Source organism: Bufo gargarizans, chromosome 4, assembly GCF_014858855.1.
Source record: "Bufo gargarizans isolate SCDJY-AF-19 chromosome 4, ASM1485885v1, whole genome shotgun sequence".
NCBI classification, from domain to species: domain Eukaryota; kingdom Metazoa; phylum Chordata; class Amphibia; order Anura; family Bufonidae; genus Bufo; species Bufo gargarizans.
The window spans coordinates 476,405,191-476,426,232 of NC_058083.1; the positions used below are offsets into that span (position 1 = coordinate 476,405,191).

At 48.0% G+C, this 21,042-nt stretch overlaps 1 protein-coding gene across 2 annotated transcripts in view; it reads right to left on the minus strand.

The window, feature by feature from the left end:
- ACTR2 (actin related protein 2) overlaps positions 1 to 20,837 on the minus strand; it is a 48,067-nt gene extending 27,230 nt beyond the window's left edge. Inside the window, exon 1 of one of the 2 annotated variants that reach the window (XM_044288750.1) lies at positions 20,645 to 20,837. In XM_044288750.1, the coding sequence (XP_044144685.1) occupies positions 20,645 to 20,692 (48 nt within the window). In that variant the 5' untranslated portion in view covers positions 20,693 to 20,837. The remainder of the gene's footprint in view (positions 1 to 20,644) is intronic. The other variant, XM_044288751.1, reaches the window with a different exon arrangement.
- Positions 20,838 to 21,042: the final 205 nt, after the last annotated feature.

The following is a 21,042-nucleotide window of genomic DNA, read 5'->3' on the forward strand; positions in this document are numbered from 1 at the left end:
GGGCTGCTCAGGTCAGTACAGACCCTGCACTCACGTCCCCTACTCTACCCCAACGGTGGCCATGTTAGAAGGCCTGTTTTGCAGACAGTTATTCCTCCCGACCCCCGTTCACATACCGGCTCATTGTTGTCAATGAGGAGAGCAGAGTAAGGCTACGTTCACATGTACGTTTTGCATTCCGGTTTGGAGATCCTGCAGAGAAACTCACAACTGGGGCAAAACGATTCCGTGTTGTCCCTATTCACTGTCAATGAACAGAACAAACCAGATTAGGATGCATTCCCTGCCAGTTTGTTCCGTTTTTCTGACCAGACACAAAAAGTCAATGGTGTTCCGGTTTGTTCAGTTTCTATTTAAGGCTACTTTCACACTGGCGTTTTGGTTTCCGTTTGTGATATCCGTTCAGGGCTCTCACAAACGGTCCAAAACGGATCAGTTTTGCCCTAATGCATACTGAATGGAAAAGGATCCGCTCAGAATGCATCAGTTTGCCTCCATTCCATCTCCATTCCGCTTTGGAGGCGGAAACCAAAACGCTGCTTCATGACGGATCCGCACCAAACGCAAGTGTGAAAGTAGCCCAATACAACAGGATCCAAAAGAAACGGATGCGTCTGGATGTATTAAATGAAATAGAAGCGTTTTAGGCTACATGCACACGACCGTTGTTTTGGTCCGCATCCAAGCAGCAGTTTTTGCCGCTCGGGTGCGGACCCATTCACTTCAATGGGGCCGCAAAAGATGTGGACAGCACTCTGTGTGCTGTCCGCATCAGTTGCTCTGTTCCGTGGTGGCAAACAAAATAAAACCTGTCCTATTCTTGTCCGTTTTGAGGACAAGAATAGGCAATCAATAGCTGTCCATGCCGTCCGCAAATGGCGGAATGCACACGGATGCCATCCGTGTTTTGCGGTTCCCCATTTGCGGACAGCAAAACACACAACGGTCGTGTGCATGTAGCCTTTTTCAGGTGTTGAGTGTGCAGGATCTCAGAACCTGAATGAAAAACGATGAGGTGAAAGTAGCCTAAGACTACTTTCACACTTGCATTGCTATTTTCCGGTATTGAGATCCGGCAGAGGATCTTAATACCGAAAAAAAAAAAAAAAAAAAAGCTTCCGTTTAGTTCTCATGCATTCTAATGTCTTCCGTTCTGCTAGCATTCGGTTTTGTGACCGGACAGAAAACCGCTGCAAGCTGCGGTTTTGCGTCTGGTCATAAAAACAGATGCGGCACTGAAAACATTGTGAGGCCTCTTGCACACGATCGTATGCATTTTGCGGTCCGATGGCCCCTAAAAGAACAGTACTATCCTTGTCCGTAATTCGGACAATAATTGGACATTGCGGAACGGAAATATGGAAACGGAATGCACATGGAGTACCTTTCGTTGTTTTTGGCAGACCCATTGAAATGAAAGGTTCCGTATACGGTCCTCAAAAAATAAAAAATTAATAAAAAAAGACACGGAATGAAAATACGTTCGTGTGCAAGAGGCCCAAGTCAATGGTGACGGAATTTTTTATTTTTTTTGTTTAGGAGCCTAAAAACCATATCCGTCACCCATTGACTTTCAATATATTTAGTGACGGATCAGTTTTTTTTTCCCCCCCGTTTTGATTTCACACAACCGCATCCTAACGGAACGGATGCATCCTGATGTGCAAAATCAAAATGGATCCGTTTAATTCCAGTATAGAGATCCTCTTCCGGATCTCGATACCGGAATTAACCCACGCAAGTGTGAAAGTAGTCTAAACCATGGTTGTGTGCATGACGCCTAAGTGTCACACAGATATAAACCCTCTGTATTTAGGACTATAGGGCCTCAGGCACACAACCATATTTTCAGTCCATATACATTCCTTTTTTTTATATATTTCAATGAGAACACAAAAGATGCAGACAGCACATCGCGTACTGTCCGCATCCGTTTGACTGTTCTGCCCGCAAAAAATAGGACACGTCCTATTCGTGTCCATTATGTAGACAAGGTTAGTACATTTCTACAGGACTTAAATATACAATAGTGCCAGACACATGACTGGGGTCGCCATACACATGACCGGGGTCCATGTTTTGCAGACCGCAAAAAACAAATGGTTGTATGCATGAAGTCTAAGGATGAGGATTATACCAGACAGACCAACGTAAGGGCAGCGCAAATAAGTCAGTTTTGAAGAAGTCTGATTTGTCGTAATTTGCACCATTGTCTATGCCTCCCTTTTACTGACGTAAGCTGTACCACAGGTGTGGAACTAGCCGGGCAGGCAGTTCCCAGCGTCCGGCCGAGCTGGATGCTGCCACTCACTGCCAGACCACATTGACTATAGCGGGTTCTGGACAGTTTCCGGCATGAGCGCCGGGTTAAGGCCGGATAAAAACTGGTGCACACCTGTGCAATTGCACGCGGAAAGTCTAAAGCGTTTTCCAGGATCGGCCAGGTAGGGGAGCATTACCAGACCTGAATCACATGTGGTGCGGATTTCGTCTTTTTCTATGCATATGGTGAAACCTATGGCAATTCTACAGCAAAAACCTACATGTAACTCATTACGATTTTGATGTGGATTTTCTGCAGCACAACATATCCAGTGTGGACGCACCCCAAGAACCAATGCACTAACCATCGCACTGGATATAAAAAAATACCTAGCTTTACCAAGATATGGAAGCTAAAGCGTCACTAGGAGAAAAAAAAAAAACACGTCAAACCAGCAACGTGAGGTCAAGCAGAACCTGATGTGCACACATTCCACAAGAACCTACCTGAACATGTCTCAACGAGGTAAGATGATCCAGTCGCCTTGTCAGAGATGTGTTCAGACTGTCTGCAAATGCATACAGTCCTCCTCCCCGGTATACGCGCACCTACGGCATACAGTCCTCCTCCCCGGTATACGCGCACCTACGGCATACAGTCCTCCTCCCCGGTATACGCGCACCTACGGCATACAGTCCTCCTCCCCGGTATACGCGCACCTACGGCATACAGTCCTCCTCCCCGGTATACGCGCACCTACGGCATACAGTCCTCCTGCCCGGTATACGCGCACCTACGGCATACAGTCCTCCTGCCCGGTATACGCGCACCTACGGCATACAGTCCTCCTGCCCGGTATACGCGCACCTACGGCATACAGTCCTCCTGCCCGGTATACGCGCACCTACGGCATACAGTCCTCCTGCCCGGTATACGCGCACCTACGGCATACAGTCCTCCTGCCCGGTATACGCGCACCTACGGCATACAGTCCTCCTGCCCGGTATACGCGCACCTACGGCATACAGTCCTCCTGCCCGGTATACGCGCACCTACGGCATACAGTCCTCCTCCCCGGTATACGCGCACCTACGGCATACAGTCCTCCTCCCCGGTATACGCGCACCTACGGCATACAGTCCTCCTCCCCGGTATACGCGCACCTACGGCATACAGTCCTCCTCCCCGGTATACGCGCACCGCATACAGTACTCCTCACTGGCATATATGTATTGAATAGTGTCCTCCTCACTAATATATAGCCCTCTGGGCTCACAATCTTAGTTCCTCATCTAAGACAAATACTAGGGCCAATTTACCATCAGTATGTTTTTGGAGGTAAGAGTATCCTCTTAAGGGCTCATGCACACGACCGTGTGCTTGCCGGGCCAGTGCTGTGGACCACAATGTGAGGTCCACAATGCACGGGCACCGACCATGGGGCTGCTGCATGTGGATCGCGGACCCATTCACTTGACTGTGTATGCACTACTTTTTTGCGGTGCAGAGGCACGGACAGAAACCCCACGGAAACACTCCGTAGTGCTTCTGTAGGGTTCTGTGTCTCTGTTCCGCACCCACCTTCCGGATTGCGGACCCACTCAAGTGAAAGGGTCTGCATCCATGATGTGGTGCCAGAACGGCCAGGGCCCGTATTTTAATGGACCCGCAAAGGGGATGGCCAGTTTCCTATATTGCTGACGCCTTTACCATTGATGGTCTATCGCCAGCACAGGTCACCAATACCCGAGTGGTGGGGGCGAGATACCCCGCCAATCAGCTGCACAGTGGACAGAGCCGATTACTGCAGCGATATTCCCATCGAAGTGAATGGGAGCAGCACTGCAGTAACCACTCCCAGCCACTACACAATGGATGAAGCAATGTGGATGAGTGTGCGATCCACACCAATCAGATATTCATGGCCTCTCATGAGAGTAGGCCATCAATGGGAAAATCCTGGACAGCCCCTTTAAGCATGTTAGTAATGTGTGAATTCCGCATGAGATGACAATTTCAGAATATCTCGTCTGAGAACTTTGTGCCATATCTCCGTTATTCCTTCTGGAAATGTATTTCTAAAACTTGACAACTGGGCATTCCTCATACTTGCCAACTTTCATTAAAGGCGTTTTCTGACATTTTTATACCGATGGCCCATCCTCAGGATAAGTAATCAGTATCTGATTGGCGGGGGTCTGACACCCGGGACCCCTGACGATTAGCTCCTGTGAGCGCCGCGGCCTTCTATCTGCTTTTCCTAGGCCAGTGACGACATGTTTATCGGTCACGTGGCCTAAGAGCAGCTCAGCCACATAGAAGCGAATGGGGCTGAGCACGATACCAAGGACAGCCACTATACAACGTACGGCAGTGCGATTGGTAAGCTACGAGAAGGCCGCGGCACTCAGGAGCGCCAATACCTTCTCAAAACAGCTGATATGTGGGGGTCCCAGGTGACAGACCCCCCCCCACGTGAAGCCAAAGACAAGACCATATTCTGCCGCACCTCAATGTGTATTTGGACGCTGGGCCTGAGGACATGGCCTCTCAGCACCACAAATAGTTAAGCTTGTTTTTACAGGAGGTTCCTAGAAGGCTTCTGTGGCACCAGGGAGATCTACCAACTATTCTGGAAGGTCCCCCCCCCCCCTTTTTTTTTCCCCTCAAGAGCCTCCCAGTTGTTCCAGGAGAGTTGGCAAGTACTACTACTTCCCCTGATACCGTCAGCACCGTGTTACGGGATTAACCCAAATGACAAGGATAATGGTAACCCGCTACTTTTAATGGTTTCCAGGAGGGATAACTGAGGAATCACATCGCGCAGAGTTCCAAGACGTTTACAAAACAGACATTTGAGAAGATACGATTAGCCCCTCAATGTTCTGGTGAAAAGGATGGAAAGTCAGCTCGGGAAGGTAAGTTTAAAGGGTTTCTACCACTTGCTTTGCACCCATTTCGTTTTCAGACACTAGCGATCCGCTAGTGTCTGATGTACAATACAAGCTAAGTATTATATTATTCTGTCCGGCCGTTTTGTTTAAAAAAGCACTTTTAATTTATGCAAATGAGCCTCTAGGGGCTATGTGGGCGTCTTTCCAGCACCTAGAGGCTCCGTCTACCTTCCTAAACTGCCGCCCAGCTCGTCGCTCCAGACCGCCCTTCTAGTGAATTCGATCCTCCCCCTGCTTCTGGCGTCAGAAATCTCGCGCCTGCGCCGTCCGTCTCTGCATTCGGCGCAGTGGAAATGTCTGAGCGCTCCCTGCTCAGATATTTCCACTGCGCCTGCGGTGGAAAGGGGGAGGATCGAATTCACTAGGAGAAGGGCGGTCTGGAGCGACGAGCTGGGCGGCAGTTTAGGAAGGTAGACGGAGCCTCTAGGTGCTGGAAAGACGCCCACATAGCACCTAGAGGCTCATTTGCATAAATATAAAAGTGCTTTTTTAAACAAAACGGCCCGAGAATAAGATAATACTTAGCTTGTATTGTACATCAGACACTAGCGGATCGCTAGTGTCTGAAAACGAAATGGGTGCAAAGCAAGTGGTAGAAACCCTTTAAGGATTTTTTTTCTTTATAATTTTTTTTACAGTGTACCTGTACTTTAAAACTAACTTTTGATAGGTCATAGTGACATTTTCAAGGTTTTGATTGGTGGGGGGTCCGAGTGCTGAGACCCCCACAGTTGAAAGAAGCGCTCACACAGTCCCATAGACTTTCTATTGAGCCTGATACTGTGAGGACACACAGCGCTGTGTGTGGATGCTTCATTTTCGCCATTGGTGGGAGACACAGCACTCAGACCCCCAAATATTAAAAAGGTTTGTTTAAAAGGACAGCTGTACCTTAAAGATGCCGCCCTGTAGTTTTGGGCACAAACACCCAGGCACAACATGGGAGCAAAAATGTGCCCGTAATACAACATGTGTGGAACTGCCCTAAGAGGCTTCAGCAACTTTTATAAATGTTGATGGTTTTTTTTGAAGCTTGGACTGAAAAAAAAAAAGAAAGAGGAAGAAAGGGTTTGAGGGACGGAAATTACTAAGAGTGATATCACCCGGGCCGTAAGCGGCTCAGCATGGGGGAGGTGCAGCGCTTGTGGTCACCAGGAGGACGTAACACAAAAGCCGCCCTGAAGGCACCGCAGAGACTTCAGGATCACAGGATTCATGTGATGTTCCTTCATCAGGAGGTGATCGCCCCTCATTGTGGGGTCAATGAGGAACTGAACCACCTTTCGGCCGGGTCCGGCCATTTTACAGCAGAGAATGAAGGTGTGTAAAGTGCTCTGTGGACAAGGTTAACCTGTTCCCAAGAAATCCGGGAGGCAGCCTTACATGAGATAAGATAAAGAGCATATTGGCTCATTCCAGGCATACCTGCCCGCGTCCTGGGGGTGGGGGCGCTGCTCAGGTGTGACCATGGACTGAGATCACTTACACACCTGTACATTTCTAGTAATGGACATGCAGGGCTCCTGTGCTGCTCTATTTTGATTCTCTTATTCCTAAGGCTACTTTCACACTCGCCTTTGGTGCGGATCCGTCATGGATCTGCTCAGACGGATCCATTCAGATAATGAATCCGTTCTGAACAGATGCATGTGGTTGTATTATCTGAAACATAGCCAAGACGGATCAGTCTTGAACACCATTGAAAGTCAATGGGGGACGGATCCGGTTTCTATTGTGCCAGATTGTGTCCGTGAAAAACAGATCCGTCCCCGTTGACTTACATTGTGTGTCAGGACGGATCCGTTTGGCCAAGTTTCGTCAGACGGACACCAAAGCGCTGCAAGCATCGTTTTGGTCTCTGCTTCCAAAGCGGAATGGAGACTGAACGGAGCCAAACTGATGCATTCTGAGCGGATCCTTATCCATTCAGAATGTATTAAGGGCAAAACTGATCCGTTTTGGACCGCTTGTGAGATCGCTGAACGGATCTTACAAACGGAAACCAAAACGCCAGTGTGAAAGTAGCCTAAAGCTATGTTCACATCATGATTTCATCCTCCGTTTCACGCATATGCCAGAAAGCTCCTGTCAACCACCCCTGATGGAGGGCTGCGACGTACCCCTATTGTACAGGTATGTCACCCAAGAAAAACGTGACTGTCACTGCAGCCTAAGAAAGGCCTCATGCACACGACTGTTTTGCAGTCTGCAAACCGTGGATTTGCAAAACACCAGACATTTTCTTTTCTTCAATAGAAATGGCTTATCCTTGTCTGCAAAACGGGCAAGTAGAGTAGAGGACATGTTCCGGTTTTTTGGCGGGACCTCGGCGCGGACATACAGATGTTGACAGCTTCTGCTTATTGTCCAAGTGAAAACCGGACAGATCCCTGAAGGATCCAAATTATAGTCAATGGGGTCCAGTGCTGAACAGCAGTATATGGCAAGGCTGGATCCAGTGAACTCCGGCACACTCTTCTGCTGGATCGGTTAAACGGCGTTGTAAACCTACTCTTTTCTCTGTGCAGACTCTGCTTCTGGCTCACAATCACTGATAGAAATCACTGAGCAAACACTGAAGAGTGAAAAGCCTTAGGCCTCTTTCACACGGGTGTCATAGTTTTGGGCCGGATAAGATGCGGGTGCGTCGCGGGAAAATGCACGATTTTTCCACGCGAGTGCAAAACATTTTAATGCGTTTTGCACGCGCGTGAGAAAAATCGGCATGTTTGGTACCCAAACCCGAACTTCTTCACAGAAGTTCGGGTTTGGGTTAGGTGTTCTGTAGATTGTATTATTTTCCCTTATAACCATGTTATAAGGGAAAATAATACATTCTTAATACAGAATGCATAGTAAAATAGTGATGGAGGGGTAAAAAATAATAATAATTTAACTTGCCTTAAACCACTTGTTCCCGCAGCCGGCTTCTCTTCTGTCTTCATCTTTGCTGTGCAGTAGGAAAAGGACCTGTGGACACTACTGCACACCAAAGATGAAGACAGAAGAGAAGCCGGCTGCGCGAACAAGTGGTTTAAGGCAAGTTAAATTATTATTATTTTTTTACCCCTCCATCACTATTTCACTAAGTATTCTGTATTAAGAATGCTGTTAGTTTCCCTTATTACCATGTTATAAGGGAAAATAATAATGATCGGGTCCCCATCCCAATCGTCTCCTAGCAACAGTGCGTGAAAAAAAAATAAAAAAAAATAGAAAAAAATAAATAAAAAAAATATTGCACCGCATCCGCACTTGCGGATGCTTGCGATTTTTCAGCAGCCTCATTTACTTCTATAGGGCCTGTGTTGCGTGAAAAACGCACAAAGTAGAGCATGCTGCGATTTTCACGGAACGCACAAGTGATTCGTGAAAATCACCGCTCATGTGTACAGCCCCATAGAAATGAATAGGTGCGGGTGCAATGCGTTCAACTCCCGCATTGCACCCGCGTGGAAATCTCACCAGTGTGAAAGAGGCCTTAGAAAAGGTAATCAATAACAGATAACGGCACCTGGCACCACCCACCAATCAGCTGGTAGCAGGACTTGTGGCACCACTCACCTCAATGCCCAAGACAACCCATAAACAGGTGCGGCGCTGTTTTTGGAGGAAAGTAGCTATGTTTTTCTAATCCTGGACAACCCATATGACTACGTTGGGAAGTCTGAAATTTAACTCCTGTCGTATCACAAGCTCAAGGAGCTGTTCTGTCCCTCCCTCATGCTTTACCCTGCAGCTCTGCTTGTCTAGACTAGACGGCAAGTCAAAGTCCACCAGGAAGTTGGTAAATACTGATCTAATTTCTATTCTCTATTATTTTTAAGGCTGTATTTAACTAGGTACAGGACTACACCGCTCTAGAAGCAGCCAGCGGCCCTCAGGTAATCTCTTCAATATAATGTTCAGTCCTTATGAAAGCCTTTTGTGTCGCTCGACTTTTCTGCAACACATGTCGCTGTGTAACCATACCCTTAAAGCGACCCTGCGGATCCCAAAAAAATATTAAAAAAATAAATAAATAAAAAAATCACAATTAACTGGGGAGTGAACAGAAGAACAGTTGCCTTTTTGCCCTCATTTTTATTTATTTTTTTGCAGATCCACCAATTCCCAACCACTTCTTTTGCCATCCAAGGCGACCACATCTGCCTGTGCATCGGTGGCCCAGGCTGTCCAATCCAAGGGTGTCAGGAAGTGTCACCAGGCACTCGGAGATGTGGGGTGGCCATCTTGGATGGCAGAAGAGGAGCCTGGTGGATCTGCAGCTACAGCGATGAAAATGCGGGGACCAGATAAGCGTTCTGTTTTTCCCCAGTTAATGTGATTTTTTTTGCTTGAACCAGAGGGTCACTCAAGCCATGCATTAGTCAGATTCACAGGGCTCCAGTCACCCGATAGAGGCCAAAAGTCCGCTCTATTAGACTTACAGTATAGTAGGCTATTCTCTTCCATGCAAAAGTGTATACCGCACACATCTACCCAATACATTTTTGCATGGGTGCGTAAGGTATATGTCGTGTGATACATTAACTGTATATACAGTATTTGACAGAATTCAAATACTGAACAGGGCCTTAGGGTAACTTCCAAGCATAGATATAATCATTTTGCAACACATTAAGTGTTTCTCCTATGCCCACCTTCTGGTTCTGTTAGACTACTTGCTGATGGCATCCCGGCCAATGCGGTCAATAGGAGCCATTGAGAACTGGGTGTTACCAGTTGGGGGCGTGTCCCTGTACACGGTCACTGTCCAATGAGTGCTGACAGTTGTGGAATGGTTACATCCTCTTGTACATTTTATAATAAATTTCAAAGAGGAATAACAGAGGGAAGAGGGACAACAATGCAGAGGTCTAGAAAGAGATGATCCAGATTTGTTGTGAAAGTGTCTGTTAATAAAAGTAGAGTTGGATCCGGGAGTCTGTACATCAGACAGCAGAGCGGAGCAGCCAGATGTCCAGAAATACTTGTGGTTTTCAGACTCTATTTACAATGTGGGACTTTTGCCAAACTCAGATGGAATGGGTTACTTCGGGCTGGCAGGAGACCATCAAGTACTAGACCAAGAAGCACAGAGAATCCTAAGGGAAATTGCAAATCTGCTGAAGTTCTGGACAGGAAAGATGAGTCAACTGTTTCCATCAGCTAAAAAAAAAAAAGAGGAAAAAATAAAAACTGAAAACTGCTTTCATGCAGCTTACAGACAAAGAGGCCTTACTGTCACCGACTGCTTACCATGCATACGATTATGAACCTTAAAGGAGTATTCCGGTTAGGCCACTTGCACACAAACTTTTTTTCCCCCGTTTACGGAACCATTAATTTCAATTGATCCGCAGGAAAAAAAAAAAAAACGGAAGGTACTCCGTATGCCTTCTGTTTTTCCATTCAAAGATAGAACATGTCCTATTATTGTCCGCATAACGGACAAGGATAGTAGCTGTTCCGTAAAAAAAGGAATGCACACGGACATCATGCATATTTTTTTCCGGATCCGTTTTTTGCGGACCGCCAAATACTGAAAAAGCCATACAGTCGTGTGCAAGAGGCCTTATAGAAAGTTATCCCCTATCCACTGCATAGGGGTAACTATCAGACTGGTGGTGGTCCTACAAGTGGGACCTCCACTGATCACGAGAACAGGGCCTCCGTTCCTAAATGTAAAAAAAATTTTAAAAAATCCTGACATGACAATCTGACAGCCCTGCACCTCACATGGATCCAGAGATCTCTCCATTCATTGCTCAGCTAGATTTCAAGCTGGCAGTTCAGAGGATGTGTCCTTTCCCTATCACAGCACAGGGGGTGTGCCCTTTCTGCTGCAACTCTCAGTTGCAACTGCAACAGTAGATATGGCTGGTGGCAGATAAAGGATGAAGCTGAACATGTGCGACCACCTCAGCGATGTTACAGAGGTGGACAGCGAAACAAGGAAGAGAACAAACAGCAGGACAGGCCATTAAAGGGGTTGTCCAGGTTCAGAGCTGAACCCGGACATCCCTCCATTTTCACCCCGGCAGCCCCCCTGACATGAGCATTGGAGCAGTTCATGCTCCGATGCTCTCCTTTGCGCTGCGCTAAATCGCGCAGGGCAAAGGCATTTTTCAGAGTTCCGGTGACGTACCGGGCTCTCCATGGGGCTTACAGGAACCCCGGTGACGTCACCGGCACTGATGGGCGGGATTTGGCTCTGCCCTAGCCAGTAAAACGGCTAGGGCAGAGCTAAAGCCCGCCCCTCAGAGCCGGTGACGTCACCGAACACACTGCCAGGCGGAAGTTACCGCCCGGCAGTGTGTTATTAAAAACAAAAGAGCCTGTGCCCTGCGCTATCTAGCGCAGGGTACGGGAGCGCATCGGAGCATGAGATGTCAGAACTGCTCAGAAGGGCAGTTCTGACACTAAGCAAACGCTGAACAGCTGATCGCGGGGTGTCAGCCCCCACAGCAGTATAATAATGATGGTTTATCCATGGGATAGGCCATCAATCTCTAAATGGTGTAAAAGTACCTTAAAGGGGTTGTCACTTAAGCAAATGGCGTTTATCATGTAGAAAAAGTTAATTACTAATGTAGTCCGATTGTCCATATTGCCTCCTTTACTGGCTGGATTCATTTTTCCATCACATACACTGCTCGTTTCCATGGTGATGGCCACCCTACAATCCATCAGTGGTGGTTGTGCATGCACACTGTAAAAGAAAAAGCACCGGCCGGGATCGTGGGACCGCACAGACTAGTCCTTTTTCCTATAGCGAGCAAGCACAACCACTGCTGTGGAATGGAAAAATAAATCCGGCCAGCAAAGAGGCAATATGGATAACAACACTACATTAGTAAGTGCCTCGTATTAAAGGGAACCTGTCACCGGGATTGTGTGTATAGAGCTGAGGACATGGGTTGCTAGATGGCCGCTAGCACATCTGCAATACCCAGTCTTCATAGCTCTGTGTGCTTTCATTGTGTAAAAAAAAAAAAAAACGATTTGATACATATGCAAATTAACCTGAGATGAGTCCTGTATGTGAGATGAGTCAGGGACAGGACTCATCTCAGGTTAATTTGCATATGTATCAAATCGGTTTTTTTTTACACAATAAAAGCACACAGAGCTATGGGGACTGGATATTGTGGATGTGCTAGCGGCCATCTAGCAGCCCATGTCCTCAGCTCTATACACAAAATCCCGGTGACAGGTTCCCTTTAACTTCCTCTACATCAGGGGACAGCAACCTTCGGCGCTCCAGCTGTTGTCAAACTACAACTCCCAGCATGCACACTTGCTTGGCTGTTCTTGCAGCTCCTATAGAAGTGAATTGAGCATGCTAGGAGTTGTAGTTTCAGAACAGCTGGAGGTTGCTGATCCATGCTCTACATCAGGCATGCTCAACCTGCGGTCCTCCAGCTTTTGCAAAACTACAACTCCCAGCATGCCCGAACAGCCTACAGCAGGGCATTGTGGGAGTTGTAGTTTTACAACAGCTGGAGGGCTGCAGGTTGAGCATGACTGCTCTACATGATACATGCCATTTGCTGAAGTGAGACAATCCCTTTAAGTACATAGTGACCAGGACATCCAGACCAGTGGGGTCAGTAAGCCAAACCTCCTCTATATTTCTACACTCTGACCATTTTTTATTATTATAATAAATATCTATAGATTGACAGAATATTAAATATAAATAAACATGTAAAACTTTCCTAAGTTATAGTAATTATACAACAAGCCATGTAATTAATAAATTACACAATTTTAATAATATACAACATATAATATTTGTATTTTGAAGCCAGAGTTCCTACTGACTCAGAGCCCTGTGTAGGTTATTGTATGTACTAAGGACGGACCAAAAACTGGACCAGCGCAGATCCGAGGAATTAGGATGGTGCAGCACATACATTAGATGTCCGTTCCCCTATTGTCTACAGGGGCCTGGAGTTTGTGTCAAACTCTGGACAAGGCCAAAAGAACTAACGTAAATGGATATTAATAAAACACAGGTTCAGGAAGCAACGCATTGCCAGAGAGATGTAAGTGCAGCATTGTCATAGCGGTTACAGTAACAAGTCAAACATTTAAGGGGTTTTCTGGGTGTTTAATATTGACCCCCAGGACAGGTCATCAATAGGGATGAGCGAATCGACTTTGGGCGAAACATTCAAACATCCGAAGTCAATTTGCATAAAGCTTTGTTCCAATACTGTACGGAGCGAGCGTACAGTATTGGGACGAAGTTTTATGAGAATAGACTTCGGATGTTTCATCTGAAGTCATCAATATCAGTGAAGGGGATCCAACTCAGCAGCCCAGCCGATCAGCAGTCTGAGGAGGCTGTAAGCACAGCGCCATCCAAAGACTAGTGGTTGTGCTCGGCATTGCAGCTCAACCCCATTTACTTTGATGGGACAGAGCCGCGGCCAGGCCACTGGACCAATGAAGGCGACATCACTGGCCTACGAAAAGCATCGCTGTCTCTTCAAACAGCTGATCGGAATCAAAATCTCAGACAACCCTTGTATCGGCCATCTCTAGGCAATGCCACAGAAGTGAGTGGAGCGGTGGCCAAGCTCACCCAGCACTCTCAGTTCATTTGTATGGGGCATTTGAAAATAGCTGAACATGCTGCCTCAGCTATTTTCAGAACTCCCATAGAAATGAATGGAGAGCACACTGCGCATGCACAGTACACTCTCCTTCACTTTAGGGGGCCCGTTTGAGATGGCTGCGGGTCTCAGAGGAGGGACCCGCACCTATCTGACTGATGGCATGTCACTAGGATATGCACTCAAAGTCAGAGATGACAACCCCTTTAAAAGGGCCTGTCCAGGATTAGAAAAACATGGAAAAATAGCACCACCCGCGCCCACAGGCTGTGCGCTGTATTGCAGTTCAGCCAATTGACTCCAATAGAGCTGAGCTGTAAGACCATACAACCCATGGAGAGGGATGGTGCTGTTCTAAGAAAGCAGCCATGTTTTCCTAATCCTGGACAAGCCCTTTAACGTACGTACACAGGGGTTTTGGCGCAGCATACACTATCATTACACTTGGCATCGTACCTGGTCATTTTCAACCCGGAAATTTCAGCAACACATTACTAAGCAGCCAGGTTAAGCTTTATATCCCAGGTAATGAAGGTCTAAGGCCTTGTTCTCTTGGTATATTCCATCCGTCCATGCCAGGCTCATTCAGGCGTATTTTGGGGAACGCAGAGCCAGCGCTATACAGAAATGCCTTTTCTTGTCCGCTCTATATGCTCTACATTATTTGCGGGGTATTGAAATGAATGGGTCCAAACCCATTCCAGATGAGGACCCGTACATACAGCCATCTGAATGAGCCCTTAGACACAGAAGGAAATTTAAAGGGGCTGCTGACTTTATTTACGGTATATTGACGATTTATATCAGATCAGTAGGGGTCCAACCGATCAGCTGTTTGAAGACAAGGCCGCGCTCCGATGAGTGCAGCCTTCTCCTAATTGTTTCCCTGCTCGTCCCATTCATTTCTACGAGAAGTCTCCTTCCAAGTGCGGCCTTCCCTTCAAAGAGCTGATCGGCAATGGTGCCGGGAGTCAGACCCCCGACGTACTGATATTAATGACCTATCCTGACGATAGGTTATCAATATAAAATAAGGGGATGACCCCTTTAAAGGGTAAGTTGTAAAAGTACTTCACATAACTGTAGTGGAATCTGTGGCCGAGCCTCCGATTTCCGCAGCGGGTTTGTGGTTTTGCATGCTGCGGATTTAGCATCCTAAAGAGGGGCTGGCTACCCAGCACATGATCCGTGTCAGGAAGTGACAGGTCACTCCTTACGGTACGTTTACGTGTGCGTTTAGAAATCTGGCAGGGACACATCCTGCCGAAGTTCACCGATCCGGCATCGCTGAATAATTCGGCACCCCTTTGACTATAATGGGATTCGGCGGGAGATCTAACCACATAAATGGCGGGTTTTGGCAGGTGTATGCACAACTATTTATCTGGCCGAAAGAAAATATTTCACTGGAAAGCGCCTGGATCCCCGCCAATCCCATTATAGTTTATGGGCTCCAACAGTGCGCCAAATTATCCAGCTTTGCCGGATCCACTGGATTCCTTGACTGGAACAACCTCTCAGACTTGTTAACGCAAATGTGAAAGTAGGGATATTTTCTTCGCAATGGAGAAGAAAATGCTGCGTCATCAACTTTTTAAACTACCCTCGACACTTTTCCAAAAGGGGCGCAGGCTAAGGGTTGGATAGGGGCATGGCTAACAACAGGGATGAATTTTGTGCCACATTTCTGGCACAAATGAAGCCAGAAATCTACGGCAGCTCCGATTTCTGTTTAGGCACACGGACTGCTGGAGGATGCGCCAAATTTATGACGAGGCCTGCGCCCCATTATACATTAGGTGCATCCTCCGGCAGTGCTGTCGTGGTAAATCTCCCCCATAGTGTATTAGCCAAGTAGATAGAGTTTAATAAATCTCATCCACGTGCTGAGGAAACTTTTCAGGAGTAAATACCGACCCGCAGACCACGTGAAACCCATGGGCACCAGGTGCGGTCAGGGCGTTCAGTTTTGTTTTTTAATTTTTAATCAACATAAGTCAATGAGGAAATTAAAAGCGACTAAATGGTGATGTATAGGGTACACTCAGTCCGAGTCATTGACAGCAGGAAGTTCCCAATAATACAGACCGTGGAGCTTCAGGGGTACGAGGGGCTGGCGGCAGAAGGACAAAGGCGAATCCTTGTATACTGCACAATGGCCTTTTCCTTCACACGAGCGACATGCTACGTGAATCCAGTTCCTCTTTGTCACCGCATTTCCCCTAACTGACAAGGAACAAGAGTCGCCAAGTCCGAAAAGGAAGTGGAGATGAAATGGTAAAAGAAAGGAACTGGGGCAGACAGGAAGGGTTCGCTGTATAGTCTCCTTGTCGTTTCTCTGCGCGGCGCAGCGTAAACCGAAAGGAAACGCAGTCATAATCAGAACTTCACGCTGTACTCATCAGGGGGCATATTACTAAGCGGTGCCCGTTCTCTGCACTCATACAATAATCCGGAAGTGTCACGCATACGCAGGTCAAAACGTAACCAACTACTAAAGGGGAAGGAGCCTTAAAGAGTGCCCCCGACCTCTCCTGCCATGTCTTAATAACTACTTGCATTCTCCAAGAAATAACAATTCTGGAGCATCTTTTCTTATAACTTTAGGACATGCCTTCCTACTATAAGTTACTAGCATATGCAATGAATTTCCAGTTGGGTGTTACCAGTTGGGGTGGGGGGGTCCCTGCACAGTCTGACACTGGCAACACTGAATGGGTAGCGTCAGACTGTACAAGGACACCCCCCCCCCCCTACTGGTAACACCCATCTGGACCTACATTGCAATCTGCTAGCAATTCATAACTTCTCGCAGAAATAAAGGGATCCCCCAACAGAGTCGTAAGAACAGGTGCCCTAGAATTACATTGGGCGCGCAAGGAGTTACTAAAACAGACATGTCAGGAGAGGGGACGGGTCCTCTTTAAAGTTCATGCTCACCTTTGAACAGCCATTTACAAGATCATAAAATCATTGGGTAAATACATTGTATCACTCAGCACCGATCCTGCTGGTTGCTACAGGAAATGGTGGAGAATCTTAGCTTTAGACCTCATGCACACAGCGTCCAAACCGCGTTTTCTGCGAATTGGATGTGGACCCATTCATCTCAATGGGGCCGAGAAAGATGCAGACCAGACAGTACACGAATGTCCATTCCCCACAACGAAACAAAACATGTCCATTTTGAGGACAATAATAGGACTTTTTTCTGGAAAGGGGGGGGGGGGTCATGCTCACAGCTGGGATCCGTGTTCTGAGGATCCAAGATTTGCAAGCTGCAGAACACTTACAGCCGTAAGCATGAGGCCTTCACAGTAGCCTAGCCATAGAGATACGGATACCGGCCGTGACCATTCCGCAGAACGGAACAGCCGGCCCCTAATAGAACAGTCTTATCCTGGTAATGCGGACAATAATAGGGCAGGTTCTATTTTTTGGCAAAATGGACATTGAATGCACACAGGGTCATTTCCATTTTTCAGGCCCAATTGAAGTGAAGGGTTCTGCGTACAAGCCGCAAAAAAAAGGAACGGACATGGGGGGGGGGGGGGGGGGAGGCATGTTCACACAGATGTTTACCCCATGTAATTCACGGCAGAAATCAGAGGCTAAGGGTCCATTCACACGTCCGTGGTGTGTTGTGAACCGGCACCCCCTATGGAAATGCCTATTCTTGTCTGCAGCTGCGGACAAGAATAGGACATGTTCTATCTTTTGCGGAGCTGCGGACCGGAAGTTCGGGGCCGCGCTCCGCAAATGCGGAAGCGGAGAGCACATAGTGTGCTCTCTGCTTCATGTCCGGACCCATAAAGAAGGAATGGGTCCGCACATAGAGAAGGAACAGGTGCGGACCCTTTTACGGACGTGTGAATGGGGCCTAACCCTTCGGATTTCTTCTCCTGACCTCAGCGGTGAACATGAAGAGGACAGCGATTGGCTGCAGTTGGGTATTGTCAATATGACGTCCACGCTGCAGCCTAATGGAGCCTGGCTGAGAGAACCAGAGCATTGTGCCGGATCCTCCTGAAACCGGACAACCCCTTTAATAAACCCTTCCCTATAACACGGCACCCACAGGAATGACACATTACTACATATGATATTTGCACCCTCATTAGATAGATGTCGATTTCAAAGGGATTGGCATCTAATGTGTATGGGGGTCTACCAAGTCTACTCTGCTGGGACAGGTCGGGGAAGAAAACCCATTGCTGCCCTCCAGCTGTTGCAAAACTTCAACTCCCAGCATGCCCGGACAGCCTACGGCAGGTCATGGTGGGAGTTGTAGTTTTACAACAGCTGGAGGGCCGCAGGTTGAGCATGCCTGATCTAGAAGATATAATACTTCCAGCAGCTTACTCCCCTCTCAGTTCAGGACACACGCATGCTAGGCCGAGGCCAGTGTGCATGTGTACAGAGACATGGGCAGGATATCTTGATAAGAACTTAAAGGGGGTGTCCGGGTTCAGAGCTGAACCCGGACTTAACCTCTTCTTCACTCATTTACCATGTCTGAGTGGAGCACTTCTTGCTCCGATGTTCCCCCTTGTCTTTCGCTGCATCACGCAGGGCAAGGGCTTCTTCTTTACTACCAGCAATGTACCAGGCTTCACATGGGTATGCTAGGCAGACACTTCCACCTGGCAGCGAGCCCGGTGACGCCACTCGCACAAATGGGCGCTCTTTAGCGCTGCCCTCGGCTGTTTCACAGGCTAGTGCCAGTGAGGTCACCATGCTCACTGCTAGGCGGAAGCCTCCACCTAGCATACAGAGAAAAAGCCGAGTAGGTCACCGGCAGTAAACAATGGAGTGCAAGGCAGGGGGAAGCTCCACTCGTACAAAGTAAATGAGTGACGGGGAGCTTCAGCTCTGAACCCAGACAACCCCTTCAATCTAACTTGAATGTCCAGAGGTAGGCCTCGTTCAACCGTAAAAAAAAAAAAAAAAAAAAAAAAAAAAATTCACCCGTGCTCTATCCGTGAAGAATCTGTCCGTTTTTTGCGCTCCGTGTGTCAGCCATATTCCATGGACACTGCTCAGCTGAAAATTACTTTCCAGAACATCTGAAATCAGCGGTCACCGAAAAACAGACCAAACACAAAACGCCATCCGCAACTGTGTCTTTGATTTTCACGGATCCATAGACTTCAAAGTGCGCGTTTGGCCCTCATCAAGGACCAAAGTAGTGCACGTCTCAGATTGCTTTACTGACCCAGACACATTCGTGCGCCATCTGTGGAAAATGCTGACCGCACATGTCAGTGGAAAACAGAAATGTGGACAAGGCCCTAGGGACAGAGGAAGGCCAGTCTTTACCTCTGCACACCCACGCGCGTTACAGGCGGGCCGTGGTCGGAGTGCTTCTGCTGCGCGGGCACATTACTTTAGGGACCCAGAAGCAAATTTCTAAGTATCAGCATCCAGACTAAGAAACAAAACGAGAACCATCAGGATTTCTCTAGGTTTTATTTATTTTAACCATGTTCAAGTGTTTTTTCTACACGTCCTTTTTCTGGAGTTTTTCCCAGGAAACCTAATGCTTTACCCAGAGATTAGGGGGGAAAAAATAAAAAATGTAAATCCTTTTTTCTCCAGCGAGTTTACTTGAATTAATCAATCTGGCCGCAACATTTTTCTGGTAAAAAAAAAGCACATGAAAAAACGGTGTGAAAATCCCCCTGAAAGTCCTCAGATGACACAGCCCATAGCGTTCTCTTATCTACAGCGCCCATCAAGCCTCTTCCTGTCATTGTACCTAACAGAGCGGCAGCCAAGTCCTGCGGAGCGAGCGCCAGTCCCCCCCATCCCACAATGAGCAGACATCCCATCAAGAACCCTAAGAGTTATCAGATAGTTCAGGAAGAACGTTCAGAGTCCTCTCCAGCCGGGTGACCACAGAAATAGCGGCCACGAAGCATCAGAAGAGATTTACTCCCAAGAAACTGCACCACCCTTGTCTACAGGCCACGCACGGTACTGCATCTCCTCCAGCAATTCAACCAGTATCCTACAAACCACATAGGCCGCCACTCAGCTTTCCTAGACTCCTGATCGACAGAGCTAACCAGCCATTGAGGTGTCAATCCGTGATCTCGGAAAGCTGGGTGACAAGCCTCGGAGGAGGGCGAGGACCCGGAGAACTGACGTAAAATCTGACAGCGGCCATCGATCGCCAAGGCACAATTAAATCGGCCCTCGCTCCGTCGGTGTGATCGCCCCGGTCCAAAAATAGATACAAAAAACAATCCCATATTTCGCCGCCACCTCGACGCATGTCAAGGTATGCAGCTCCCTTTGATCAGGCTGGGGCCTGCAGATCCCCTCCCTCTCCAGCAGGCGGGGACAGGCAGGAAGACATTAACCCCTCAGCAGCCAGAGCACTGTAAGAAACCTCGAAACATCCCAGAAATGAATGAAATGCAACAAACGACAGGGATGCACGGCGTGTATATACGCTAGACCGCCATAGACGCCTGCAATACACCATGATCAGGCATAAAAGCATTACATCAAGGCAGAGGCACACAGAAGTCAGGGGCCAGGGGCTCAAATCCAGGGGTCTGCATGCTCTGTCATTTAAAGGGGTTCACCAGGGCACCGCGGTTCCTCCCTCAGATGCTGGGGCTTCCTATGAGACAGACCCTGGATTAGGCTTCTGCTGTGTATGTCATGAGGAGGAGTATACAGGGCACAGTGACAGGCACAGCCTGGTATGCGGGCGCTGCTGCAGATGGCCACTGATTGTGGGGGAGTGAGCCTCTCAGAGAGAGGGTGGTGACAACCAACGCCCAGTGTGTACCCGGGTATGAACGACTCACCCCTGTTCCGTTGTCGCACACCACCACCTTCCTGCCTTGGCTGTCCATATCGGTGCCTCCCTCCGCCGGAGCCGCCAAGCTCTCTCTGAATGACTGGCGAAAAACCGGAAGTGCGTCCCCCCCGCCCGACACCTACTACTACTTCTCCTTCTCCTCCGGTAAGTGAGGGCCACGTGACCTGAAGAGTCGCCCGCAGCCTCCGCCCCACCAGCCAATCAAGGAGCCGCCTCAGACGCCTGTGGAGCGAGTGGGCGAGCGGTGACGGTGATTGGACAGTGCAGACAGGAAGCCGGCTGTCCCATTCAAAAGTGGGGGGGTGAAATGAGGCGTTGGACGCCATTTTTGTTGTTGGCATGTGTTTCTGATATAAACGATATTGCATAGCCCTCACTTGTCTA